Here is a 21,639-nt window from a genome sequence, read left to right as displayed (position 1 = left end):
AGAGGAGTCTACTATATTTCTATTATAGATTTTAGATAGACAAACCGAAAAAACGTAGACGTAAAACCATCTCACTAAGGGGAAAAACATACACTGAGATGGGTTGAATATAAATATGACTTATCGTGAAAGCTGAATAGAATTTTAAAATAAATAGATTGTGTGAATTGTGCGTGGATCTAGCATAAAATCATTCTTTTTAATTTTTCTTGGATTTTAAGTTTTCTTTTGACGCAACAAAGTTTTAACAAAGTTTTAACAAAGAGACTGGTCGCAAAAAACACTGTGCGTATCCAGAGAGCAGCTTGCCCTCGTAATGCGCAGTGATTTCTATACTTTTTTTTATAAGTTCGGCAAAAAGTTTGCCTGTTTTTCTCAAATCCGTTCTCAGTTTTAAGCTGATTCGCTTTTGTTTATAGAGGGTACAACCCAGGCTTTCGCTAATACTCTGTCCATTTCGGACCTGATTCCGATGTACCAGCCAGATGTGATCCAGAGAGTGTTCCACTATGATGGATCACTCACCACTCCCCCCTGTCTGGAAGTGGTCAACTGGTATGTCTTCGAACAACCCATCTATCTCAGCACCGACCAGGTACGAAAAACTCAACTTAGTTGTAGAGGAATAATAGATGATAAAAAGATAATTTACAAAAGACAATAAGAGATCATTAAACAATCCCCCTTTTGTACATAGTGAAGATAATCGATCCCCTAAAACAGACTGAACCTAGGATGAATCATTTATAAATACAAAAAACGGATGATTTCCCTTCCTTCCACCATTTCTAGGTTTCCCTTTGGTATTTCTCACGGCCAAACAACACTAAAAAATCAAAAAGCGCCTTTGGCCACAAAATAGACTGAATTTCAGAGTGGCGTCGTGCCAAAAACGCAGTTTTTTTTCGTCAAAACTTTCCACAAATGCTTAAAAATGTCGTTTTCGGGCTGTTTTTTTTTCTTCAAAATTTCGCCTAAAAAATTTCTTTGTTCAGAATTTCGTTGGAAAAAATTCAAAATTTTTTTAATACGATTTTTTAGTGCTTTTGAGAGGTTTGAATATCAATTTTGGTCAATTTAGAAAACTCTGGCTCAACTTGAAAACAACTTTTGGAAAATTCGCGCACCTGTCTAACAATTGCAGCATATATTGCTAATAAATTGTGTTCTATCTAATATTTATGGTGAAAAAGTTACACAGGTTTCCTACGTAGCAGAAATGACTGAAGTTCTAAGCCTTTTGTGAGCTACTGAATAAATGTTAAACTTTTCTATTGAATGTTTTATCAAGCGTAATGAAATTTTTTATTGACTGAGCTCTTTTTTCAGTATGATCAGTTTCTGCTAACTACGAATGCGGCCAACCAACAAGCTGTGAACACTTACAGGGACATCCAGCCACTCAACGGTCGAACAGTGTACAAAACAGATATGACAGGCGGAGTTCCAATTGGCCGATTGTCGATCTCAGCGATTGCTGTGGTAGTTTTTGCCATGCTTTTTTGAGCAACCGGCAAAAGTGGGGAGCTTGTCTATTTTAACGGCCTAAAAAGTTTTAACATTACGTAACTGCGTGACATGAACAGTTTCACGCAAGACTCTAAATATATTGGTTAGATATTTGATTTCAACCAATAAGGTGCGAGCATTCTTACTGCTTTAATCATTTTTTCATTTTATCTAAGTTTGCAAGTTTAGACCGTTCAAATTTGCAAAAGTACTGAAACTTGGACGAAAATTTAAATGATATGTACAAAACTAGGTGCGAAAAAATTATACTTTGTGATATAAAATTTTGTAAATTTTTGTATCGAATTTGTGTAAATAAGCAGAAACTTTGTATATATTATCGAAGCTGAAAATAAGAAGTATATCTGTAACCAATACTATATCCATAACCATACTTATTAATAACTGTTAACTTACTTTAACTTGAAGCAATATTTTGAGCGTAATTGTCTAAAAAAACCGCTCAAACCGCTCAAATATTGCTTCAAAGAAGGTGAAAAATCTCGACTCGGGTAATAACTGACAAATTATTACTGCATTCCATGTCAATGTGGTCGAACCATGTGTTCCCTTCGAGCAAAGTTTGGGCAAAATTGGGACCATAATTTTGAGCTACTAAAATTATATGGCACTTGCAACTCTCCAAGACCTGAAAAATTTGTGGCTACAAACACAAAAATCTTGAGTAACTATGTATTTTTTCGAAAAACTCACTGGAAACAGAAAAAAAGAGCGATTTTTTTTATAAACTGAATAAAAGCTGGGAAAAAATTGACGCAAAGCAGCAGCCATTTAAAACAATAAGTTTTGGCCGGAATTGTTGTTTTCTAAAGGAAAAGTAACGACTATACATTTTCCATGTTTGAAAGTTTCCTACATAGGTTAATATATTTGGTACTACCTCCATATATGGAAAACAACATGATTTTATTCTTCTAATCAGAAACTCTAAAAAGAAGCTAGCCCCAACTACCTTGAACTTTTAAAAAAAAAACGAAATTAAATTGGGATATTTGCTATTTCTTAAAAATCCTGCAAAATGAAATAATTTTTGACCTGTGCTTCTAGCTAATCAAATTGAATGGATTGGAACATATTGAGAAGCAACAGCAAGTCTATTTGGGCGAAAAAGAAGGAGAAAGGCTGGCAGCAATCCGGAACAATTTCATTTAGGACGCTGAAAACCTTGGACTCGTTCATTCATTTTGGTTTTGATTTTTTGTTCCATTTTTCGTGTTGACGTTGCTCTACCATTTTGGCTGTGATTTCATGTTCCTCTTTTTCTACTTTAATTTCCACTTTTCGTTTTGATTTTGTGTTCCACTTTTTGTTTTGTCTTTTTGTTTCATTCTATGTTTTGACTTTCTTCTCAATTTTATTGTTGACTTTGCGTTTGACTAAGTGTTCCACTTTGTTTTAATTTTGTGTTCCACGTTCCGTTTTGGCTTTGTGTTTCTCTTCTGTTTTGAATATTTGTGTTCCGTTTTTTATTTGAGTTTTTTTCACTTTTTGCTTTGATTTTATGTTCCTCTTTTTTTGATTTTGTGTTCCACTTTTTGTGTTGACTATGTTCAGCAATTTTGATTTCGATCTTGTGTTTCCTTTTTTACTTTGATTTCCTTTTTGTTTTGAATTTGCGCTGAATTTTTGTTTTGATTTTGCGTTTAACTTCTTCTTGCAGTTTGTATTTCACTTTTTCTTTTGATTTTGTGTTGCACTTTGTGTTTTGACTTTGTGTTTGATTTTTTAAATTGACTTTATCTTTCGCTTTTGTTTTGATTTAAAATTGTGTTTCATTTTTTACTCGACATTGTGTTTCATTTTTTGCTTTGACTTGTACTTTTTACTTTGACTTGTGTTCCAATTTTTGAATTGTTTCACAATTTTTGTTTTGACTTTGTGTTCCTCTTTGTGTTTTGACTTGGTGATCAACTTTTTGTTTTGACTTTGCCTTTCGCTTTTAATTTGAGTTTGCGTTTTTCTGTTTTATTCACGTTTTGTGTTTCAGTTTTTCCTTAAGTTTCTGCTCCAATTTATGTCCTGATTTTGTGTTCCATTTTTTGTATTGGTTTTGTTTTACATTTTTTGCTTTGACTTTGTGTTCCTCTTTATGTTTTGATTTTGTGTTCCTCTTTTTGTTTTGAACTTGTGTTTAACTTTTTTTATTCGACTTTGTGTTTCATGTTTCGCCTTGACTTTGTTTTCCACTTCATGTTTTGATTTTCTATTCCACTTTTAATGTTGACTTTGTTTTACACGTTCTGCTTTGACTTTGTATTCCACTTTTGTTTTGATTTTGTGTTCCTTTTTTTGTTTTGATTTTGTGTTGCACTATTTGTGTTGTCTTTGTTTTCCTTTTTTTGCTTCAATTTTGTGTTCCACTTCATGTTTTGATTTTCTATTCCACTTTTAATGTTGACTTCGTTTTACACGTTCTGCTTTGACTTTGTATTCCACTTTATGTTTTGATTTTGTGTTCCTTTTTTGTTTTGATTTTGTGTTGCACTATTTGTGTTGTCTTTGTTTTACATTTTTTGCTTCAACTTTGTGTTCCACTTTATGTTTTGGTTTTATGTTTCACTTTTTGCTTTAATTTTGTGTTCCACTTTTTGTTTTGATTGATTTTGTGTTTCACTTTTTTTTTATTCTGTCTCTAGCTTTTGTTTTGATTTTGTATTTCATTTTTTTATTTGCCTATGTGTTCCACTTTATCTTTTGAATTTTTGTTCCACTTTTTGTGTTCACTTTATTCTACATTTTTGGCTGTGATTTTTGTTCCACTTTATTTTTTGACTTTGAGTTCCACTTTTTCTATTGAATTTGTGTTCCACTTTATGTTTTGTTTTTTGTTCCACTTCTTGTGTTGCACTATGTATTTTGACTCTGTGTTCCGTTTTTCAAATTGACTTCATCTTTCGCTTTTGTTTTGATTCAAAATTGTGCTTCATTTTTTAAACTCGACTTTGTGTTTCATTTTTTGCTTTGATTTGTGTTCCACTTTTTGCTTTGACTTGTGTTCCAATTTTTGAGTTGTTTTAAACTTTTTGTTTTGAGTTTCCGGTTTTCTGTTTTATTCAACTTTTTGTGTTTCAAATTTTCCTTTATTACTCTGCTCCACTCTATGTTTTGTTTTGTGTTCAACTTTTTGTATTGATTTTGTTTTACACTTTTTGCATTGACTTTGTGTTCCACTTTATGTTTAGACTTTGTGTTTCTCTTTTGTTTTGAATATTTGCGTTCCGTTTTTTATTTGACTTTGTCTTCCAATTTATGTTTTGACTTTGTGTTCCTTTTTGTTTTGATTTTGTGTTGCAATATTTGTGTTGTCTTTTGTTTTACATTTTTTGCTTCAATTTTGTGTTCCACTTTATGTTTTGGTTTTAAGTTTCACTTTTTGCTTTAATTTTGTGTTCCACTCTCTGTTTTGATTTTGTGTTCGATTTGTTGTTTTGATTTGTGTTTCACTTTTTTTTGATTCTGTCTCTAGCTTTTGTTTTGATATTGTCTTTCATTTTTTATTTGCCTTTTTGTTCCACTTTTTATTTTGAATTTTTGTTCCACTTTTTGTGTTGACTTTGTTCTACATTTTTTGCTTTGATTTTTGTTCCACTTTAATTTTCGTCTTTGTGTTCCACTTTATGTTTTGTTTTTGGTTCCACTTATTGTGTTGCACTTTGTGCGGCAGCCATATTTTTGAAAAACAGTCAAAAAGCCTTTTTTGGGGCCACTTTTTGGACAATTTTGACCAAAAAAATTGCGTTTCTTGGCGCAAGCTCCCCCCTCAAAATTAGTATATAAATTTAGATTGCACAGTTTGGCCTCGTAATGTAATTTGGAAAATTTAGAAAATTTTTAGGGTCCTTTAGAAAAATTTTAGGATCCGTCATCAAAAATGGATATATCAAAACAAAAGAAAGGGAGGACCCTTTGGGTCGGCAGGGGGTCGAATCGCTGGGGGGGGGGGGGGGGGCTTAGCTTTTCCCTTAAATCCGCTACTGATTCAAACGTATCAAATTTGGCCAATCCATTTGCTTTGATCATCTGGGTGGGGACAGACTCCGTTGACTATTATGATCAATTTTTTCCATGAAACCTCGGTGATTACAAAAATAGTTATCAGCCAAGCGGCTATCTGTAATGGATTGGAATCCAACTTGACTACCCCGTAAATAGCAACTAATGCGCATTCCTATCTGTAATGACTTGATCCGAAAGCTGAATGCCGCCGCGGAGGTTTATTTTTTCACTGTCTCGTTTTCCAATAGTAAAATTCAATGCAATCCAAATTTTTTGTCCGCTTGAACTTCTTTTTACTCGGCAGGGGCGGATTTTGGGGGGAAGGGAGGGGGGCCGACGCCTCCACCACCCCCCACTCAGGGATTCGACTCCCTGCCAACCCAAAGGGTCCCCCTTTTGGTACTTTTAAAAACTCTATTTTTGGCCGACCGACTCTAAAATTTTTCTAAGGCGCCTATATATATATTAATTTTTAGGGGGGAGCGCGCGCCGAAAAATTGCCACTTTTTGTCAAACTTTTCCAAAAATTGTCCAAAAAACGGCTTTTTTGATCTGTTTTTCAATATTTTGCCTGCAGCGCAGAAAATTTGGCCAAAACAGCGTCTTTATACTGCTTTTGGAGAGCTCCAAAATCAATTTGGTCGACCTGATTGATTCAAAGTTTTTTTGAAAATCCGCCCCCTCTAGATCCGCCCTTGCTACTTGGTATTTTAGCAAATGATGCTCGTTAATGTTTGAAGCTTTGAAATATTTTGCTCCCAACTCCCAACAAAGCTTTCACAAAAGAATATAAGAAACTTCTAAAGGTTTATGAAATATATAACTTTTGGTGCAATCTCTTCAAAAGTAGCTTAAAAGCAACCAATTTTAAAGCATTTGAAAAAGTTCAGCTAATTTAGTTTTTTTAGACGCAAACTTTTCTTTTTCGTTAAATGAGAAGCCCACAACTATTTTAAAAAGTTTTAAGCCACATTTCATAAAGAATTTTGAATAAAAATTTAGATAACATATAAAATAATTAAGGATAGAAACAATTTTTTTTTAGTACGGCTTATCTTTTACGAACGTTTTATTAGATTGCGGCATGTACACGGTTTTTTTTTCAATCTTTAGGAACGCTTTCACTGAATCAATTTTTTTGAAATTAGTGAATTGAAATATATCTCTGAACTACTCAAAAAACGGTCTGAGTAAAAAGTGAGTTTTTCGTTTTATCTTTGCTTTTCTCAATCAATGGTTTTTACAATAAAACATTTTTTTTCTCAATCATTAAAACATTTTTTTTCAACAGTTGAATTTCACGATGACTGAGCATTAGCAATAAATTGAGTTTGACTAATCAGTAATCTTTTCAATCGAAAAAATATAATTCGCTCTCACGTTTTTCCTTTCTATTTGCAACAACCCTAACCAGTAATCGTAATAGGGAAACAGCAAAGGTTTTGTTTTGTTCTAATGTATATATTTTTTCGTTTTTACCGAGAAATGTTTGATCTACAAATGATGGCCGAAGTTACCTTTTTTGTTCCAATTTGGTAGATAAACTTTAGATCTCACTGTAGATATTGGTTAATTTTCTAATTGAACACGGCTAAATCGCTCAAATTTCATTCAGCATCAAAATTCAACATCTTTTCAGCCATGAATCTTGAATATTTACCGAGAAAATGACAAAAACTTGAAAAAAACTTCGTTATTTTCATCACTTGAAAAGCAAAAATTGCAAATTTTGAGACGCATTACTGTAGTGCGATTATCGCCTCAACTTATTTGTGTTTCCGTTTTTATAAGCAATTTATTAGGAAGTTTTTATAAGAAGTAAAACCTCTGTATGGTTTTCAGTGGAAACTTGAGGCAACTAATCCAGTGTCTGAACCAATTCAACTTTTTGATATGATTCGGTCTATTTAAAATTCAATGATTTGAACGAGTAGATCAATTATTGAATTCATCGAAAAAATTTGGTAGTTACATTAAAATGTATTACTCTCCAAGGTATCGAATGACTGGTTGTATAAAAATACCGGGTCGACCAACAAATGTTAGTCATACAACTTTCATAATTGGAAAAAAGCTAATCATACACTTTTCATGCAATTTCAGAAGTACATAAATTTGCATGAAAGGTTTTTGATTAGTGATTTTTCATATAAGAAAAATGTATGACTAGCATTTTCCCATATAACAAAAAATGATTTTTTGAAAAATAAATTTAGTTCATTAAATTTTTCAATGATGATTATTTTCAAAATTTGAATTTTTGAATTACCAGACCTTGACCAAGGCATACATAAACATGCCATACAAAAGAAATAAAAGTTTTTAACTTTTTTGAAAAAAAATCCTCCAGAGAAACGGAAAGAAGTCCCATTTTTGAGTATCCAGGACTACGTTATGCACAAAAACAATTAGTTTTTGCATGCAATTTTTTTTTTGGAATTTATTTGTTCAAGTACGAAATTCAATTTGCGGCGGCAAAAAAAAACTTCAACATTACTTGGAAACTTTTTTGTTGTCATTAAAAAATGCTAGCCATAAAATTTTTTTTTAATACGATAATCCGACTCTTATGCCAAAACAAGAAAACAATTCTTTGGAAAATTGATGACACCATTTTAGCAAAAAGTATGAAATTTGTATGACTAGTTTTTTTCATAGACTTAGTTTATGGAATTGTATGATTGGCAAGCTTTTTTGGTCTATCAAAGTCAGCCCGGAAACCCTCAATAGAACGGAAACAGTTCAAATTCATAAACTCGCAATACATCGCGAAGCATTTGTGTCGTAATAAAAAAAATATTCAAGGTGTCAAGATTGCGAGGTTGTCAAAATTGCAATATTTGCTACCACTTTGAACTTTTTTTTGCAATTCTTAGTTGATCCACATTTCTACTTACCACAAAAATAAACTTTTGAATTGATTTCCACTGCAGCCAAAAAAGTTTTGAGTTACCAATCACTCCTGTTTTAAAAAGGCATTGGAGTAATTGTTGAGTTGTTTAAGTTAGTCGAGTTTTCGACAAATCAGAAAGCAGCAAACATCTAGTTATAAACAGAACGCTCTAGTGCTATTTTAGAGCTTTTATTATTAGGGTCGGCAATTCTTCAGTAGTTATTATAAGATTCGGGAGATTGCTAAGTAGATGCTATATTTTTCCCAATTTATTGACCCTGCTTATGAACTCTTTTATTGCTTAAATCGAGTTCAAATCAGCGTATTTCCAATCACAAAGCTGTTCAATGCTACCTTTTTTTTCTAAATGTTGTGCTATTTGACGAGAGAGAGTTCTAAGGCCTAGAAACCGGCTTTGAGCAAAAAAAATTGGTTTATAATTTGCATCGAATTTTGGTTTCGGCCATAAAGTTTTGGCCGTGCAATTCTTGACTCCTTCACTTAACAGAGGGCCGCTCTTGTAATTGTCAATGACATCTTACTGCCAAACTGAAAATAAAACGTTTTCAATCTCGGCTTTGAAATCATCGTTATCTAAATTCCAGGAGTAGTGCACGCCAAAATACTTTGTCAAAACATGTCAAAAAGGGTCTTAAAACCTTAATTCGGCGCAAAAAAAAACAATTGCATTTTTTGTGCTTGCGAAAATCTAGGAAAATTGATTTGGTCGACCAAAAAATATTTTGAAACAATTTTGAATTTTCAGCCCTAGCAAAATCTTAATTCTGATCAGTGATTTGCCACAGAGCGCTCACACCCTCATCGGAGTAGCTTTTTACTTTTCGCATTGGCTGACGTCTGTTACTCTGTGTATTAGCCTTGCTTTGAAAGCGTCTAAAAGTCTGATATTTTTGTTCTCGTTTTAAATTCTTTGCGTTTATTATACACCTTGAGTTATTTGGCAAAAATTACAGATGAAAAATTAGCAACAGCTGATCAAAAGCTATGGTTAGTTATATATTTGTGCATGAGCTAGCCAGATTGTAATAAAAATCTCATCACTAATATCAAACTAAAATTAACTTTCTAGTCGCATATAAACTTTCTTCTTTAACATGCCCCAACAATCAATTTATTAGCAAGCTTGGAATTGATCAACAGCTGAGCAAAAATAAAGCCAAGTAAGTTCATTTTAATTGTTTTTGCAAATTACTGTTGCAAAAAAGTCTCGAAAGTACACGAAGCTATTGAACTTTTCATACCTGAAGCAATCACGCCACTATCGTCAGACTAATTTTTATTGGGTTTTAATGGATTGAAAATTCATGTGGTTACATGAACCGAACTTTAATGTTCAACAAAAAATCTAGAATCATTTTGATAAATTACAAATATAGTTTTCAGCTGTCAAAAAATTGATCGCAAAAATGAGAAGTTTTCAAGTGGCTTTTGCTGTTTTGTGTTTCACCAAGTTTGTGGTCGCACACAAATGGTCATATACCGGTAAGTTTTCTTCTTTACTAATTTGGAACTTTTATAAGACAAAAAAAGGAATAAAATGAAAAAAAAAATTTGAAAACAAAAAACCATCCGGGCTAAGCTTGAAAAACTTTTAAAAATTTGTTTCAACAAGACCAGCCCTCAAAAAAAATTTACGTTCAAGTTTAAATAGATCACATAGATTTCATAAGTCAGCTAAATTTCTTGAAAAATAAATTTGTAAATTTTTCTTTTTAGATTGATGTAATTTTTACTCGAATTATATCGAAAAAAAAGTTTTTGGGTGAGTTGAACAAGTCAGGTATCGTTTTTTTTCCAATCAAATGCGCACAAAAAGCTTTAGAGAAAAAATTTAAACATTTTCTAAAAAGCAGTGCTCTGATTTGGAAAAAACTGTTTGGCCATCAAATTTTTTTGTGATTTGAACCACTAGCTATGGATTGAGAATTTCAGTTAGATTAGTATTCAAATAAATTATCTTGAACCCTGAATCATAATGCCATTTGATTGAAACTCATCCCAGCAAAAAAACTTGGAAAAAATTTAAAATTTTATAACAGAATCACGTTTGAAAAAATGATAATATTGCGCCTCATTCCAAAAAATGACTCACACCTTCGGAGAAAAAAAAAGAAATCATTCTTATTTTTCAATATTCTGATCAAGAACACTCTGATCTAGAATATTCTGATCTAGAATTTTATGAGCTACAACATTCTAATCCAGAACAATTTCATTAAGTACAATGCGATCTAAAAATATTCGTTTTCTTTCAGACCAAGCAGCCTGGATCGGTTCCGATAATGCCATTAAGTATAACTGGACCTGTGATGGAATGCGTCAATCACCCATCAACATCGTCACGTCGAACGCCGTACCTATTTTCTATTTCTTTTGTCTTAGTTTAGTTTGATTTCTGCCCTCATGGGTTCCAAGTAAGATTCTTCTAGCTCCAGCACTTTTTTTAATCATAAATCATGACAAATCTCTTGTATTATAAGAGACAGAGGTATATTTAGAAGGGGGCGGACTTCCCATCAAGAATTCGACCGCCTGCCAACCCAAAGGGTCGCAATTTTGTACTATTTTGAGACATCTAATTTTGTAAAGGCGCCTTTGGTTCCAAAATATATATTAATTTTTAGGGGAGAGCGCGCGCAAAAAACGCGATTTTTTGGTAATTTTTTTTTTTTCAACAAAAAAGTTTAAACACATTTTTGGCCTGTTCTTTTTCAAAATTTTGCTTGCAGTGCAGAAATTTTGGCCAAAACAGGATCTTTTTAGTGCTTTTTAGTCGAAGCTTTTCTTCGATTTGTTTTCTTTTTTGATGAGTTGTTTTACATTGTTTTTGTCCTTGCGGTCGTAATTTAATGTGCTAAATCAGTTATTTTTGTAGCAATCGTGTTTTAATTGATTTATGTGATGCAACAAAAAGTTTGATAGATAGGAATGGTTATCAGATTTGGGAAAGGTCATATGGTATTCATTTCAACCCAAAATGTCAGACAATGTTAGAAGCTAACTATTTAAGATGTTTTTTTTCCAGCAAATCATATAAAGAAAAAAAAAGTAACTGTGTGTTAATTTTTTTAAAAACTGATGAAAGTAAAGATACGAATCAATTGTTTACAGACGGGTATTCAGAGGATGTGATAATAATCGTTTTAAGATGCTTGTGATTGTTTTTTTGCAAAATCTGAAAAAACCCAAACTTTTTGGTAAACTTTTTTTCAACCTTATTTTAGGTGCATGATAGGGATATAGATGAAGGTTTCGTCTTTGCAGAAGATCTGGGAAACAACATAGCGCATGCTTACTACACCAATAAAGGGCATACAAGTGAGATGTTATGGGAATAATTAAGGAGCAAATGAACACCGCATCAAGTTGAAGTACTAGATGTTTTGACCGTTAAAGTCATCAAGTTGCAGTTTGCGACTACAACTCAGCTGTCAAAAGGCTATTTGAACAAGAAAAATTCAAATTAAACTTGTTTTTTTGTCAAACAACTTGACACCTATTTTATTTTGGCATAAAAACTTTGCCCCAGAATCAAGTATTTTGCTTTGCCTATTTGAGGGAGAAAGAAGAAGCGATCATATAATAGACCCTGCTGATGAATTTAAAGACTCATTAGGATTAAAAAAAGAAAGCAAAAACTTGAAATCGTTTTTCTGACATTTTCTATGCACTCCCTGTTGATAATACGATATTTTTTTATTAGTGCAAATGACGGATGCGGCCTATGAAACCTCTTCTATGACAATATCTGGGGCAGATCTGCCTAAGGATGACTATGCCTTCTGGCAGTTCCACTTCCACTGGGGAACAGCCAATGCACCAGGAGCGGAACACACGATCAATGGGATGAGGTACCCCGCCGAGGTGAAAAATTTTGTAAATTTTTTCAAGAGAGACTGATTTTGATTTTTTTTTACCGAATACAGCATACAACTAGTGTACAGGTAAGGCGACAGAATAACGAAATAAATGGTAGCAGAAAAATATTTTCATTTTGATTCTACCAAACTGAGTATGACATCGAGTACTCATAAAAAAGATTAAAATATGAGAAAAAAATTACAAAAAAGTTAATGGAAAATAGGTAAATGAAAAACTAGTGTAATAATACTTACTAAGCTCTACCTGATTCGAAAACTAAAAAATAAATGTTTTTGAAACAGTTCACATTAGTCATTGACTATGGACAGCATCTATAATAAACGTAAAAGCAAGGTCGACAAAACTCAGAAAAAAAAATTCGGAAAAAGTTGAAAAGGGTTGACCGTCAAAGTCGAGGTCGGGCATTGTTTTATCAGCAGAGCAGACAGAAAACAACGGTCAACTCATAAATGTCGTATATAGTTCAATAACCTTGAACCGGGTTTCAATTGTGAGGTAAATAAAAATTTATCAGCTCCTTTGGTTGATGTTTGAAATTTATAATCTCGTCGAAAAATCGGGCGTATGCTTAGAGAAATTATTGTTTGAAAGGTTATTTATTGTTCAAAAGTTAATGAAATTTTTCAAAAGTTTTTTGAAAATCCGCAACCCCCCCCGCCCCCACTTCGAGAAAATTCTAGGTCTGCCCCTGCTTACAGCAATTGTTCATAAGTACATTTCTTATAAGAGAATGCCATCTCCTTATAAGTTGACCTTCATCTAACTTTTTGGATTTATTTTGGTTCACATTTAAGCATATCTTGCTATTTTTTCAGTCTCACTTTTTTCTTGTTTTAAGATAAAAATCAATTTTTTTATGTTTCAGGTTCACTTCGTGTTCAAAAGCAAATCTACGGAGTTAACTGAACCAGATTCATTGGCTGTTCTCGGGTTCTTCATCGACGTAAGTCGCAATTGACTCTTATGATAGTTTACCCCTCTCTCAAAAAAGAAGCGCGGATTAAAACAATCATTGTTTGGGGGTATAATCGTTTTGATTTGAGTAAGAGTTCGGTGAATTTCGAATGAAAGATTCAAACTAGCGTTCAAAGAGACAGTTGTTTTATAATATCTAGTATCTGCTATTAATTTATTTTTTTCAGAATTTTGTTTTAGCTAACGGAGTCTCAGCATTGCGAAAATGAAACTAAATGAATCAATGAAAACATTAAAATCAATCGATTTTGATTAAAACTCTCGAACAACCTCCCGGTTTAGTTTTTATTATTCTAGTAGTAGTAGTAGTAGGATAGGCTTCTGGGTAGACCCACGGGTGTGACCCCTCACTGATCAGTTTAAATGAGTTTTCCAGCTGGATTGCATTGTCGGCAGAGGCAGAGGATGCGCCAAGTACACGGGACTAGTTCGTTCTACTGCGTTTCCACGTAATTCCAATATAGTCGTGTTAGATTTTGTTTCAAATTTGTTGCGTCGCTAAAGTCAATTTTTTTTGAGAAAATGTTATACAGCAAAGCTGCTCTATTCCAGAACTTTTCATCATTTTTGCATAATTGATATTTTGGCACTTCGAATTAGTTTTATTTCCTTGTTGGGTTGTTTGATTCGTGTTCCAACTTACATATTGAGCCGCTGCTATATCGTAATTACCGCAGTTAAAATTCTGTTACTAAAAAGATTTTTTTGCAGACGTATGATGGCAGCAATTTTGTGCATGGAGGTCAGTGGAAGCATATCATCGATGCCATTGCTGATCTTTCAAGCACGGGTGAGTTTGATCAAGTTCAATAGATACAGTGGCAAGCGCAGAAGTTTTTCTGGGGGGGGGGGCGGTTTTTCGAGAAAAAAATTTTGGAAATTTTGTCGATCTTTTTTTAAGTCGACAACAATTTGATTTTCTGAGATCTCCGAAAATACTATTTCGCACAAAAAGACCTTATTTTGCACAAAAAGACTCTATTTTGCACAAAATTTCTGCGCCGCAAGCAAAATTTTGAAAAAAGAACAGGCTAAAAACGACGTTTTGAGCACTTATAAAAAAATTTGACCAAAAAAATATTTTTTGCATTTTTATGCTTTTTTGTTGTGAATGAGATTTAATGAATCAGACTTAATTTGAACCGTTTTTGAAAGGATTCGTTTTGAAGTTTTAACCTTGAATTTAATTAATACAAAAAATTGCATTGCTCTTTTTATTTTGGATTACTCTTTTGACTGCTTCAAATGCAATTTGAAAAAAAAATTACACGGCCAAATCAAAGTTGTAAGATCAGATTCATTTCGAAACTATTAAATGTTGCCACATAACTTTTCATAAACGATACAAGAGAGAGCTGCAAACAAAGCATAAAAAAAAAACAATTCTAAAAAACCTTCTGCAAGGTTTCAACAAACTTAGCATGCATTTTTAATTTTTTAAACCGCCTTCGGCATAATTGTTCCTGAAAAACTAGCGTTTTCATAATTTTGCCAGAAACACCGGCGATTGCTCCAGATTTATTTTCAGAGGGTGCTACCGAGTATTTCAATGACAGCCTGTCCATTTCGGACCTGATTCCGATATACCAGCCAGATGTGATCCAGAGAGTGTTCCACTATGACGGGTCACTCACCAATCCCCCCTGCTATGAAGTTGTCAACTGGTATGTCTTCGAACAACCCATCTATCTCAGCCGCGACCAGGTATGAGCAAGTTCAACTTAGTTTTTGAAAATTTATTGATATATAATGATCTCGAATTGAAATTTCAGATGATAAAAATCCCGGATCCTTTCAAAGGGTATCATTCCCCAATGGTACATAGTAGCGTTAACGCACCACCTAGAAAAGGGTAACTGTTTAAACATATAGAAATGCCAATAATTTTTTTCCTCTACATCGTGCGCAAAAGGTACCAAGCCTAACCAAACCTCCGAAGTCTCTTCTCATGGAACATCTGACTCGAAGCACACACGCTTTCTCATCAATTTCAAAAAACAGGAGATAAAAAGAAGACTTGATCTATTACTTTGATACTATGACTTTGATACTATGACTTGATACTTTGGTTAGAAAGGGTTCTTATGTGCCTATCTGTGTATGTCATTTAGAGATGTTTAAAAACTGTCATTTTTTGAACAAAAATCGTCCATACTAACTAAAATCAACCTTTGAATGACTCAAATTTTGGATGATCAAAATTTTTTATTATGCGCCAAATCAAATAGATAACAAATGGGCTCCGACTACTATAATAGGTACCGTTAAAAAATCAGAAACCCTCATAGATCATATGATCAGTGACTTAGATATCATAGAGGTGGAAGTAGGTGATGTAACATCTCCTCATATCATTTTTGCACTAATAGGTTTTTTCATCAAAAAGTAATGAAACAAACGTATTGAAAAAACAAACACATGACAAAAAAATACAAAAAAAATCAGTTTGAAGCGCTTCTCAAAAGAACAAAATGGAATACAAATCTACAACTCTAAAACGAACAGCTTAAACAAATCAAAATAGTATTTTATCAGTATCAAGCATGTGTGCGCCTATGAAAACTCTGTTTTTCAGGAAATCGTCAGATTATATATTTAAAAATTGCAAAAACTACTGTATCATTACAATTTTTACTCCATGAAAAAGTTTAGCTATAAAAAGTCTGAGATTTGATAAAAACAGCTTAAGCAAAAGCAAATTTTATTGAAACAAAAAATATTACGATGAATTAAAAACATTTCGAGAACAAGCATGTCAATCACTTTGTAATTCACCTCAAAACTATCGTGATATATGAAAGTTATTAACAAGTTATTAACTGTTGATTTTCTTAACAATTCATTTGGCCTTTTGATAACAGACAAAAAACTGATAGCAAATTTTTTCAATTACAATTTTTCTAATCTGGGAACTACTATGGTGAAATATACCATGCTAATTAACAGTGGCTTAATGCCTGACAGGCAACATACACTAAAAATTTTTGACTTCCGCTTCATTACTCAAAGAGAAGTTAATGATGAAAACAAATCGATCAAATGTAATAAGTCACCGTGGCCGTCCACATTATCTGCATGGGCCCTTTAAGACGCTTCTGGAGTTATAGTTCCATCTCTTTCATCAACTCCAAAAATTTGTTTTGGCCACGGATAGTTTCCATCAAAACTGATAACCGCTCATCTAATACCAGTGTTTGAAAAGGGTAAACACGCCACAGCTAGAAATTTCAGACCAATATCTTTAGCTCCAATTTTCTCAAAAGTCTCAGAACGGTTACTACAAAAACAGATGGTTCTTTATTTAAGCGAAAATCATCTTATTTCTGAAAATCATTTTGAGTTCCATCAGCGCTCCTCTAGATTTATTGCGCTTCTAAAATACACAGACAAATTAAAACTAATACACATAAACTGCTTTCCTTGATCTTCCAAAAGCATTTGCTTCAATTTCACATAAGTTATTGATGAGAAACTTAGAAAATTCGGGCTTTGAATCAAAAATCCTTAAGCATACTCCAAAGCATCTGGACAGAGAGAACGCAGAAGTTCCATGTAATCGATTGCTTCTCGGATGTAGTCGAAATCAACCAAGAAGTACCCCAAGGCACTGTTTTTCAAAATTTATGTTAATGATCTGGGCAAACATCAAGATATCAACTGCAATTTGTAGAATACCCTGATGATAATTTGACTGTTTGCTCAAAATTGAGCATAAATATTGCAAAAATAAACCTCCATGTCGACCTAAATTGACTTCTAAAGTTCTTCAGAAGTCCAAAACTCATTTTGAACAAATACAAAACAGAGTTTGTCATCTTTGCAAAATCTTGAATGAAAGCAACTCAAAAAAAAACAAAACATAAAAACGTTCCAGACTCTAGAATCAAGGAAACAAATCGAATTAAATATTTAGGTGTCATCATTGACAATATAATCACAAAAGAGCTAAAACTTCAAAAGGTTCTAGGCAAAATGGCAGCAGCAATGAGAACCGTAGCTGAACTTAAGAGCTCCTTGCCAATTACAAGCAGGGTTACACATATGAAAAGTCTACTTCTCAACCAGCTTAGTTGTTCACTACGGCCGTTAGTTGGCATAGAAAATGAGACAAATTGTTTAGGCTGTTAAAACCGCTTTTTACAGCTTTTAAAAACGAAGCACAAATTGCTTACTATACGTCCCAGAGTAGGATACTATACTCTAATATACTTTCATAAATTTGTAAATACTAGATTAGTTTTTTTTGATCAAATATACTTTCCAAATTACGAATACTTCAAATTCAAAGCATGTACGAAGCACTTTTATTTCATTTTAACCATGACAAGCAAGTACAAAGACAAACTTTTTTTAAAGCTTGCAATTGGTTCAGTTTCCTGACTGAAAAACTAAAAGACACAACTTCCTATCCTCTGTTCGAAAAACAACTGAACAAGATTTTTTTTGGAATTGTTTGGTAACTCCAGGGAGTTGCCAACTTTCGATATTTTGGAAAGGTTATAAGATTAAGGCTACAGCTAAATAATTAGTCTAACTCTGTACCGTAATTGTCACCATCTTCAGGTAATTTTTTTGTTTTGTTCATTATTGTACGGTGGATAGAATGTGTTCTGCCTTATTGACCATTTTATCAAATGAGAGTGATTTTCTCTTTCAAATTGAAGTTCTGAATTCATTGGGTTTTTGTTTCAGTATGATAAGTTCCTGGCAGTCAAGAACTCGCACGATAGGCTGGCTAGGAGCACCTACAGGATAATTCAGCCACTCAACGGACGAACAGTGTACAAAACTGAAATGGCAGGCGGCCGGTGGTTGATCTCGGTCGGAGCACCAATTGGCCGATTGTCGATCTCGGCGACTGCTGTGATGCTTTTCGCCTGGCTCATTTAAGCAAACGGAAAAAAATGATGGGTTTATTTACTTAAACGGTACTTGAATAAGGGTAATTGAAACGTAAAAAAAATTTTAAGCTAGATTATAACAAAATTGGCAATTTAGTTGATTTCACTTCACTTTTCATACCAGTTTTTTTTTTCAAACTTGAGCCGTTTAATTAAAAAAACGCAAAGTTGGACTCGAACTTGGAAAAAAAGTTGAAATTAAAAGTACAACTCGACTACTAAACTATGGAGATCTAGCTGTAAATATTTCAAAAGAAGATATATAGTTGGTATATAAATATGCAAATAATTGTGCTTTTAACTGGATATAATAAATGTATTACTCAGTACTGAATCTATCAAATTGAAAATCTGCTGCACTCGGGTCTCATTGGTCAATATGATATTAAGACCATTATTAACTATTATTTTTTTCGCAGGAAAATATTCGAAAAATGTGTACTGTATTTCACGACTCGGGCTGTTCTCGTGAGAAAGGGACCAATCGAATGGCCGAAAACTCCAACCCACCAAAATCCTTTGGCTCCTTTCCACTAATTCCGCCCACCTTTGATTTTCAATTGTGAAAAACTACTTCAACATTTTCAGAATGCAAGGAACACACTAACATTTGTGGACGAATTTGTTGTTCATACTTTACATGGTAACATCACATGCTAGCCAACTCTTCAATGAGTTATTTGAATAATTTTAATTTTCATACCGCAAAAGCCATTTAGATTTGCGAAAAACAAAAAAGAATTCTCTGCATCACATTAATTTGCAGTATAAAACTCTCCTCGAGTGGCTCTTGCTCGCTACAGCTCCGATGGAAAACTTAATGGAGTGAAAAATGACTCTATAGCTCCGATAGAGTAAAAAAACTGCTCAAGCTCCGATTGAGTAAAATAGACTGCTCAAGTTTCGAAACAAAAAAATACTAACATTAATTCAATTTAAATGAAATTTTGATGGATTTCACTGCTTTGCAAAAATCTATGTAAACTAATCAAAATCGATTATCTAGAAAAAGAACTTTTTTTGGCGTAAACATCATTTCGGCCATTCTAAATCAATTTCATGTCTAAATGGGCGACCGTAAATCGATTTTCGTACAGTATATTATCTGTAGAAAAACCTATTTGAATCGATGTCAAACTCAAATTTGTCAGTGTGGGTGGATGAATACACACATTTAAACTTGCCTGAAATGTTTCGCTTTCTTTCAGAACTTTGACTTTGAAATTATTTTGTCCGAAGTAGAAACACTACAACCTCGTTGAACTTTGTAAAGGAAATACCTTGGGTCGGCTGAATGCTTCTCTATTGGAAATTTTTGACACCCGGGTTTTGTGATCGTAAGTTTTCAGGATGAGATTTGAGCCGCTGACACAAGAAGAATTGCGCGGAGCCGTATCCACACACATAAAGAGGCTTGATTTGACAGATTTTCAATGTCATTTCAACATGATATCCGATTAGTATGTGCATTACTTAGAAAATCGTTTTCATTTTGAGACTTGTCATTGGAGTTGGACATTTTTGCTTGCTCTTTTCCATTTTATCCCGCCTTTCAAAATTTCAATTTTTTTAGTTATCTTATTAATGATTTTTGCTAAACGCGCAATGTTACGACGATAAAATAATTTTAAAAATTTCAAAATTGTTAATTCACTCGCCATGCCAAATTTCATTGCATTATGACAACATTAACGTAGATTTTCAAAATTGAAACTGAAAGGTGTGGGAAAAAGAAAGAGCTTTTTTCGCGCTTGTTTTTCTTGGGATTATTTTTTTGTTTGCGCCGGTTGATGGCTACTTTCCTTCAGTCGCATTCGTCACGGTATACTTTTCTTTCAGTCGCACCGGTCGAATAGACAATAACTTGGTTTGCAAAATCTGGAAAAAGCGAATTTCGGTCTTAAAACCAGAACCTGACCTGGGATTAAAACTTCAAATAAAATAAAACGAGCTTTTCGTTTATGACCAGATATTAGCTAAAGAAATATGCACCCTTGGGAAAAGCACGTTTAAAAAAATGCATAGTTTTTTATTATTTATATAAGACCAAAAGATCATTGTTACCCCGGTTAACCTCCATATACCGAAAATTGCCAAAATTTAAAAGTTTGGTATTTTCTCTGTATCAGTTGTGAAAGACAACTCTAAGACATTTCAATTCGTTTTCTATGCATAGTAAATGCGACACCGTACAAACGTTGCTGCTTTGAGTAAAACAAGGTCTTTTTCTTTGTGTTTGGTTACAAAAACAACCCAAAATTTTCCAGAAATTAAATTTACAAAAAAAGTCATTTTTTTTCGTTTATGGAAAAACACCTATCATACAATTTTCATATATGCAAAAATGCTTTTCATAGACAAACTTATAACAAACTCAAAATAGAGTACTTTCTGATATAGATTGCGAAACTTCAAAACTAATTTTAAGGTAAAGTTTCTGGTCATAATATTTGAAGTTTATTTCGAATAGTTTGACTGCGTTTGATGATCACCAGTTTTGAACACACCACGCAAAGGTAGTGATTCAAACCAAAAAGTAAAAAACCAGAGACAAAAAAGGAAAATTTTATGCAGCACACTAGAAAAAACATATGAAGTTTAATAATAAAATCGTTCTAAGTTTCTATAAAATGTTTCGGTTATCGTCCTTCAGATTTTCTTAAGCTGTTTGTCTATTAACAACAAAGTACAAAAAAATTGTTTCTCAGTTTATCATTTTTAAGGTGAATCTTTTTTTTCACGCATCTGGTGACATTTAAAAACTATTTCAATTGCCAACACTAAACCTAAGGGCATCGCTCAAGTATTCAGACAGTGAAACTGTGAAACAGTCTAGTAATTTTTTAACTAACACATCATTACCCTTACACGTATTCTAAAGAAGATAGAAATTTTGTTCGGATAAGCGCAGTCGATAACCTTTTGTTCTCTGTTCAAAGGGGTTTATTTCTCATCTCCTTTTGGAAAGATGTTCGAATGAAATGCAAAATACTGGTTAAATGACTTGTTTTCGTAGTCTTTATTAACCTTATGGTGTAACGAGGTTTTTTTTAAGGTTACCAAATAATTTTGTCATAGCCCAAGTAGTGCGCACGGTAATTTTTGTAACAGTCGAACACTGTGAGCAGAAATGCTTAAAATAACTTGGTAAAAAGAGCCCAGAATAGTTCGTAAAACAGAACTAACTTTTTCTGGGCATAAACTATGAGGAACAATTTTACTTGATATAAAAACTTGTTTGTATGCACGGATCGGTTGATGAAAACTGAATTAGCCATGAATTAGAAAACTTTTGCCCAAAAATTAGCAGAAAAAAAAGAACTTAGTAAAAGATAGCGTTAATTGATTATTTGGACAAAGTTTTTGGGCAGAATTTAGGTTGAAAATTAGGCAGAATAAAAAATGCTAGTTACTGAAGTCTTCATTCGGTACAACAAAGAC

General features: G+C 33.1%; 2 protein-coding genes across 2 annotated transcripts in view; both read left to right on the top strand.

Moving 5' to 3' along the window:
• Positions 1 to 1,874, top strand: part of LOC134855330 (carbonic anhydrase 2-like) — a 9,790-nt gene extending 7,916 nt beyond the window's left edge. Inside the window, exons 7-8 of the mRNA XM_063871828.1 lie at positions 420 to 595; positions 1,330 to 1,874. Coding sequence (XP_063727898.1) covers positions 420 to 595; positions 1,330 to 1,506 — 353 coding nt within the window. The 3' untranslated portion in view covers positions 1,507 to 1,874. The remainder of the gene's footprint in view (positions 1 to 419; positions 596 to 1,329) is intronic.
• Positions 1,875 to 9,607: 7,733 nt separating this feature from the next.
• LOC134855427 (putative carbonic anhydrase 3) lies at positions 9,608 to 18,246 on the top strand. The gene is made up of 8 exons (XM_063871954.1): positions 9,608 to 9,922; positions 10,696 to 10,793; positions 11,665 to 11,758; positions 12,144 to 12,304; positions 13,188 to 13,265; positions 14,009 to 14,087; positions 14,826 to 15,001; positions 17,990 to 18,246. The coding sequence occupies exons 1-8, from the start codon at positions 9,847 to 9,849 to the stop codon at positions 18,185 to 18,187; spliced, it is 960 nt and encodes a 319-aa protein (XP_063728024.1). The 5' UTR covers positions 9,608 to 9,846; the 3' UTR covers positions 18,188 to 18,246.
• Positions 18,247 to 21,639: the final 3,393 nt, after the last annotated feature.

The sequence above is a fragment of the Symsagittifera roscoffensis genome, chromosome 10 (assembly GCF_963678635.1).
Source record: "Symsagittifera roscoffensis chromosome 10, txSymRosc1.1, whole genome shotgun sequence".
Taxonomy (NCBI): domain Eukaryota; kingdom Metazoa; phylum Xenacoelomorpha; order Acoela; family Convolutidae; genus Symsagittifera; species Symsagittifera roscoffensis.
The sequence above is the reverse complement of the archived record's forward strand: the minus strand, read 5'-3'. Positions and strand labels throughout refer to the sequence as shown.